This window comes from Mastomys coucha, unplaced genomic scaffold (genome assembly GCF_008632895.1).
Source record: "Mastomys coucha isolate ucsf_1 unplaced genomic scaffold, UCSF_Mcou_1 pScaffold22, whole genome shotgun sequence".
Lineage (NCBI taxonomy): Eukaryota > Metazoa > Chordata > Mammalia > Rodentia > Muridae > Mastomys > Mastomys coucha.
In genome coordinates this window covers 575,660-583,536 of record NW_022196905.1, presented here as the reverse complement: position 1 = coordinate 583,536, position 7,877 = coordinate 575,660, and the positions used below count along the sequence as shown (strand labels likewise).

The following is a 7,877-nucleotide window of genomic DNA, read 5'->3' as shown; positions in this document are numbered from 1 at the left end:
AAAAAAAAAAAAAGTTGCTTAGAATATGGTTCTAGAAAGTTTCATCAGTATTGGGCTGGATATGCTGGCATTTTCAACCTTCCTCCCCCAAGGGCCATTAGGAAACTAGGATGACAGTAGAACTGAGAAGGTTGCTCCGTGGGACTTCAGGCTTCCCCGAGAATGCTGAATCATGTGACTAGTTTGCGAGTCTTATACTGAGATCTGTGTTGGGCCTTGATTGCTAGAGAACATGAAATGAACTATGAAGGGAGGTGATTATGATGACACACTGATACTTGTGTAGGAAGGCTGCTGTCTGTTGACTTTGCTGGTTTCATTCAGTGGTACATTTTCAAGGATGGAGCTTCTGAGTGTTTATCTCCTTCTGGAAAGGACCAACAAGAGTAGGAAAACATCCCTTGTTATTTTTGTTTTCCTCCAACACCATTCCATCCTTTCTTTTCATTTTAAAAGGCCTTTTGGGATTTAGTTGTTTCCCACAAAGAGTAGTAAGATGGGATTCACCAGTGGTTGTCTGCTCTTAGCAGTAGACTGTGCTTTGCTGGGGTGTGAATAGGTAGCCTGCTGGAAAGATCTGATAGACGTTTTCTGAGGGAGAAAGATAGGACGGTAAAAACTCCCTTGATATTTTAAATAATATTGCTAAGAACTTATGTGAGAGACATATGGTGGACTGATATCTGGTTCTTTTATTTTACTGACTGTGTTATTTTACTGACTGTGGCATTGTCTTTCTGCCTTGTTTTATAGACTGATCAAAAGGATGGATTTTACAGAGGCTTACTCAGACACATGCTCTACAGTTGGACTCGCTGCCAGAGAAGGCAATGTTAAAATTCTAAGGAAACTGCTCAAAAAAGGTCGAAGTGTGGATGTTGCTGATAACAGGGGATGGATGCCAATTCATGAAGCAGCTTATCACAATGCTGTAGAGTGTTTGCAGATGCTGATTCATACAGGTAAAGTAAATGCAAGGCATGGAGGCTGTATATAGAAACAAAACCGGGAAAATAGGAAGATGGAAATAAGTGATATGTTTTCTTTTCTGTACTCCTAAAATAAGTACCTCTCTTATTAAGGATGCTAAGATTTCTGCTTTGGATCCATCTAGACATCTATAAATATTGCCCTTTATTCTGGAAGTATTTATACTTTGTTTACTTATTCCACATTTATTTACTATACACTTATTTAATTTGTGTGTGTGTGAGGCATGCATATACTATCATATGCCTAAGGAGTTCAGAGGGATGGGCCAGTATTCTCCTTTCGTCATGTAGGTTCTGGGGATTAAATGTAGCCTATCAGTCTAGCAGCAAGCGTCCTTACCCTCTAAGGTGTCTCACTGGCCTAGCTCTGTCACTCTGTGTAGTCTGGAACTCAGAGATTTGCTTGTCTGCTTCACCTGAGTGCTAGGGTTAAAGGCATGCACCAACCGTGCCTAGCCTCTTTGTTTATCTTTATTAATTATTCTACGTGATATGTCAGAGTAGCCTGCTGTTTTAACTGTATTTGGAAATTACTCATGATATATATTCCTTCTCCTTTCCCTCTCCCTCTCCTTCTCCTTTTGCTTTTTCCTCTCCCTCTTTTGGCCTGGAAAAGGAAATAAACAACAGGAACAGTGGTACTGTGTTTTATTTGGATTAATCTTTTTAAAAATTAAAATTTTTATTTATGTATATGAGTGCTTTGCTTGCATATGTGTATGCATACCATGTGCATGCCTGATGCTCTCGGTGGTCAGAAGAGAAAGTTGTATCCCATGGAATTAGAGACACAGAGGGTTATAAGCCATTGTGTTGATGGTGGGAACGAAACCTGGGTTCTCTTCATGGGCAACAAGTTCTCTTATCCACTGAGCCATCTCTCCAGCCCTAATCTTTAAAAAAAAAACAAAACAACATACTTCTCATTATCCTTATTTTTGAGAAATTTTCTAATTACTTGGACTTTATATTTGCAGTACAGCATGGACCAGAGTACCTCTCTTTATAGTGCTTGTAATGTTGTGAGGAAAGATAGATAGTGAATAAAAAAAAAACATTAAGCAGGATTATTTCACTTTTGAGAAAATAAAGCCCATGTGGTATTGAACATGTTTTCCTAACTTTGCATACTGAATGCTCAAAGCTTGACCTATACTTGGCAGCAGTAGTTACAGCAAAGGAGTCAGCAATGCTGTCAACTGGGCTGGCTTCTTCAAGGACAGCTCATGAAGTGTAACCAGTATTTTACTGAGTAAAAGGGTCTGCATTGCAGAAAGGGGGTTGAAGGCACTGTGGTCTGTTTTATGTGTCAGATGCTTGATTTACATTATTAATCTGCTGTTTTAGATCATGTTACATCTGATTATCTCATCACGTGAAAATAAGACCACTACCACATTTTTTGGAGCCAAGTTTGAAGCAAGCTTTATTAAATACTGGCCAGGACCATGGATACTGGCCAGGCCTATATCCAGGAGAGTCCCACACAATGGCTGTGAATTATTTTAGTCAGGTGCTTATAAAGACAGAATCCACAAGGCCACATACTTCCTGCCTTTGTCCCATGTGGGCCAGCATACATTCTGTTGTACTTCTTGTCTAAGTACCTCCTGCCTGCATGTGGTCAAGTACATTCTGTACAATTGGGGCAACCAACCTGATTTACAGATGTGAAAATATGTGGCTTGTTATCTTACATAAACAACAGCTCCCAACATTCCAAGAAGTTATCTTTCCTTGGGGCTTACAGGTTAGAAGAATTTTTGTTTTATAGATTTCTTAAGCATCATAATTAAAATTCAAAACATAACTTTAGCCTTCACAAAAGAACTGTGTGTGTGCTTGAGAGAGAGAGAGAGAGAGAGAGAGAGAGAGAGAGAGAGAGAGAGAGATCATTGAATGGCATTATTTATAAATAATCTACCTTATTTGGAGCTTACAGATTAGAGACTTTTTGTGGAATGGATCTCTTAAGAATAGTAATTAAAACTTAAAACATATTTTGTTTTGATGGAGAAGACCAAACTCAGTGAAGTTAAAGCACACTGACAGGTCAGCGAAGTTGACCTGTTAAAGGTTACAGCTATCTATTCAGATTCTGCACCTTAATTTTTAAGGCAGAGTCTCTCAATGAACTTGGAGCTTATTGATTAGGCTAGGCTATTTGGCCAGTGAGTTTTATAGCTCATGCTGTGGTAAACAGGGAGACACCAGTGCTAGCATTCCAAACTTGGTCCTCATGCTAGTGTAGCAAACACTTTTACTCAACTGAACTTTGTCCCAGTGCCAAGATAGCTTATTGTACGATAAATATGGTTGAGTGAGGCCCAGGGATATGGATTTAATTATACTCAATAACATGTTTTATGTAAAAGTGGTTTCATGTTAAGATTATAGATTTTATGAGGTTGATGGACTGTTTAAACATTGTGATTGTAGCATGCTGGAATGTTGCAGACAGAGAGACAGTTATCTAGGATTATCTTTAGTTTTTTAAAAATAATATCCATTTATCAACCCCCTACGTCTGTATCTGGGTTAGCATCCTTTTAGCTATTAAGTAAAAGTTTTGGAGTCTACTAATTTAATAGGTTATTAGCTTCCAGCAACCTAAAGCTAAGAATGTCATCAGTTAACATATAAAACCTGTGGTGAGCATTTTCTGTCTTTCTGTAATCCAGATACCTGATATTTTCACCAATGCATTTGGAAAATATCTTCATGTATAATATGCTTTTAATCTATGAATATAAAAGTTCATGTGACTGTCTACATACTTGAACAAAGTAACCTTAATCCATGTTTCCAGACCATGGTCATTCATACTTGGCTTGAAATATCTCTTATTCCCATTGACGCAAGGGCTGTGTTTTACATTGATAAAACTTGTTAATGTAATCTGCTTGACACAGGCTTTTCTGACCTTTATGATCCGCTCTTTTGAGATTTGGCCTCACCAAACTTAGCTGAATTTACTGAGATATGGTTCTGTTCTTAATCTTTAATCATCTTCTACCATGGACTGTGGAGTTTTGTTTTCCTCTTAGTGGTCAGTAAAACTCAAAGTAACAGTTTGTTACCTATCACTGTAATAAGTAATGAGAGAACTTATTATTCATAAGTGAAACTACACTTTGTGTCAGCAGATGTAGAGTGTGGTGTCATTGGAGAGTGTTAAGCTCTACTCTTGTCACTGCTGCACAGATGGCTGACACATGGTCCAAGTTCTCAGGTGTAATCAAGAACTCACAAGGTTTATGGAAGATTTATGTGATCACAGTGTTTGCCATTAGGGAGTCTTTCATGTCTTCATTGTTCAAAGTTTAGTAAGTATATGAGGTGCAGAAACTACTCTGCCTTTAATAGAAAAATGAGCAGAGGCTCTCATAGAAAGCTGAGCCATTTTCAAGTAGCAGTCTCATCAAGAAAGTCAGAGTGATAGTTGAGTTCAGTATAAAACTAAAATATTCTTTTGGTAAAGTTTACACATTGTTGTAAGGAAGCCAGTTAATCATTGAAACGTCAAACCAATTTATATTAGGTTCTGAAACTCTTCTTTCTTTCTAGAGTCTTACTCTGTAGCCTGGGCTAGCCTTGAACTCACAATCATTTTGTTTTAGCCTACCTTGTGCTAGAATTGCAAGAGTATAGCCTTCTGCCTGGCTGAACCCTTTCTTAAGTTATTGTTGAATCTGTTTGTGTGTTCATGTGTTGGCATGTGTGCGCATGATGTGTGTTTGAGAGGGTGAGTGTACAGTGGTGCATGCATGGCAGTTGACAACATTGTGGAGTTGGGTCTCTCTTTCCACCTTATGTGGCAGCAGCATGGAGGGCTGGGGCAGAGTTCTTCAGAAGGTAGTATATGCTTTGAATCAGCATCCGATATATGGTACAGTTTCTTCTATAGCCAGGAATCAAGGGGTGGAAAAGGGAATAGTTCCATTCACTATCACTCCTAGTTACTGTCTAGGAAAATTTTTGCTTTCTGTCCCCACAACCCTAGGTTCTGCTGGCCTAGAAGTTTTGGTTCCAGAGAGGGACGTGCTCCTACTAGGAGCCACAACAAACATTCCATTGAACTGGAAGCTTAGACTTCCCCGTAGTCATTTTGGGCTTTTAATGCCCTTAAACCAACAGGCTAAGAAAGCAATAACAGTGTTAGGAGGGGTGATAGATCCAGATTACCATGGGGAAATTGGATTGCCTCTTCACAATGGAGGTAAGCAGGATTATGTCTGGAGTGCAGGAGATCCCTTAGGGCGTCTCTTAATACTGCCATGTCCTGTGATTAAAGTCAATGGGAAATTACAACAGCCTAATCCAAGCAGGATGACAAAGGGTGCAGACCCATCAGGAATGAAGGAATGGGTCAATCCTCCAGGAAAAGAGCCAAGACCTGCTGAGGTGCTTGCAGAGGGTGGAGGAAATACAGAATGGGTAGTAGAGGAAGGTAGTTATAAACACCAGCTAAGGATTTGTAAATTCACAAATGCGTTTGTGATTGTCTGAGGAATCGTTATATCCTGTTAGTTGTATTCATGACCTTGTTGTTTCATGTGGACATGAGATATTATTTTTGTCAAATCGATAAGGGGTGGATTGTAATGGCTATTCTGGTTGTCAACTTGACTTTATCTGGAATGAACTACAATCTAGAATTGGAGGGCTCACCTGTGATCCCGATCTTGAGGCTGGAAGACACAAGTTTCTGACCTGGATCTTGAGATATAGATCTTAAGGCATAGTGGCCATGAAAAGCTTAGACCCAGGCAAGGTAGTACATGCCTTTAATCCCAGGAGACTAGGCAGGGAGACCTCTTGAGTTCAAGGTCAGCCTGGGACAAAGCAAGTCCCAGATTCAGGCATGGTGGTACACACCTTTAATCTGGGCCACACCTTCTGCTGGAGACCTACATAAGGACATTGGGAGAAGGAAGATTCACTCTTCTTTGCCTGCTTACATTTACTTGCCAGCACATCTGTTGGAACCTACTGTAAAGACTTGACTAGGTGAGTCAACTAGCCTTGTGGGACTGAGCAACTACTAGATTCTTGGACTTCCCATTCACAGCTGGCCATTGTTGGGGAGTTGAACTATACACTTTAAGTCATCATAATAAATCCCTCAATATAGAAAGACATTCCATATGTTCTGTGACTCTAGAGAACCCCAACAAATACACCCCTCCTCCTCCACATTTTATCTTATTCCAACCCCCACATCCATCCATACCTATATATTCTATTTACTTTTTCTGACAAGAACTCATGAGAGTTAACATGAAATAGGGTGTCATGCTGTTCTGAACTGCCAAACAGTTTCCTTAAGATGTGGGGCTCCCATGGGACAACTAATGACAGCTTAGCCTAGCACAAAATACAGAGCTCAGACATTTAAAAAGGTATAATATACTTAAAATATACTTGAGCTGGTTGTGGTGGCACTTGCTGGTAAGATTTGCTAAAGGAAACAAAGACAGAGACAGATATGTTCCTTGTGAATCAGGCAGGCCTGATCTACAGAGCAAGTTCAAGACAACCTGGGCTACACAGAAAAACCCTGTCTTAATAGATAATAATAACTATATATGGGACAGTGGAGTGTGCCACCACATAGAAGGACTGCTAAGGTAGTCACAAGTTCAGAACCCCAGTGAGTCTTGTAATTGAGAATGGCAGGAGTTCAAACTAGCTCCCAGCCACCCAGCCAGGTGGTGCACGATACTAAGAGGACCATGACAACCAGTCATATAGCATAGAACCTGGACTTCTCCTTGCTAATGAGGTATCTAGATAGACCTCGAGTGTTTAACCAATGAGCTTTTCATTCCTGGGCATTTCTTCCTGCAAAAGGTATTTAATTTCTGGTCCACCCTGAGTAAGACGTATGCATCTTCATCTACCATGAATAAAACAGTTGGGACAAGCAAGTTCTGTCTCCTTCATCAAGAACCACAATGGGGTTGGCCTTCCTCATACAGGAGCCATGCCTAAGTCTCTTGGCACTCACTTGTAGCTAAGTTGGATTGTGCCCTGTCCTGCTGACTCCTATTCGTAACTCCTTGAGCTCCCCATTGAGGATACACTGGAGGATGGCAACCACTGTTCCCAACTCCATGAGGTTCCAGTGGTATCTGAGTGCCCAGGAGTTTGAGAACTACAGCATCTATCCCAGCCCCTGCTGTTTCTCACCTGGAAAAATATGGGTTGGAACCCTATCTTACACTGTCTTTTGCCTTCCCTGACACAGCCTAATGCCCCTGCATTTTGCCTCCTGAGCTGCACGTCAGCGGGTTTGGACACCCTTGCAGCAAGGTAGAAATGCAGACCCACAAATATGTATCACTGTAGAGAAGGCTATTTAGACTTTGTATAGTTTTGTTTTGATTTTGTCAACATAAAAATGATCATATGTTCAATGATAATAGTGATATTGTATATACTCTTTGAAAAAAAAGTCGAAATGGAACAGACGGGCATGAAATGGGGCTGCCAGATAGGATCAGTGTATACTTATACTTCAAACTGCTGGACAAAAGGGATATTATGTTGGGAGAAAGGCTTTATGTTTGTGTCAACAGAAAAGGAGAAAAGGCTTTGGGCATCCAATCCAAAATATTAAGGATCAGAATTGATAGTGGGAGACCTCCAGAAGATTATGGCTACTGACAAGAGCAAAAGAAAAATCAAAAGACCCAAATGGGTAATGTGTAATACCAACTCTTTATTAAACTACTCTGAAACTTACTGGGATGTGTATGTCTCAAGCAAGAACTTGCGCTGTACATAGCCAATGGATTTTGTTGGCTACATAGTCCTCAAGACTCATCATGCCATCCTTTCATATGGTGTAGATAAAAATTTATATTGCAATTTTCATTACAA

At 40.1% G+C, this 7,877-nt stretch overlaps 1 protein-coding gene across 5 annotated transcripts in view; it reads left to right on the top strand.

Moving 5' to 3' along the window:
- The window catches only part of Asb3 (ankyrin repeat and SOCS box containing 3), a 98,657-nt gene that overhangs the window by 30,316 nt on the left and 60,464 nt on the right, over nt 1–7,877 (top strand). For 4 of the 5 annotated variants that reach the window (XM_031341989.1, XM_031341988.1, XM_031341992.1 and 1 more), the window contains one exon: nt 754–962. In XM_031341989.1, coding sequence (XP_031197849.1) covers nt 767–962 — 196 coding nt within the window. In that variant the 5' untranslated portion in view covers nt 754–766. Of the gene's footprint in view, nt 1–325; nt 387–753; nt 963–7,877 lie in introns of those variants that run through there. The other variant, XM_031341991.1, reaches the window with a different exon arrangement.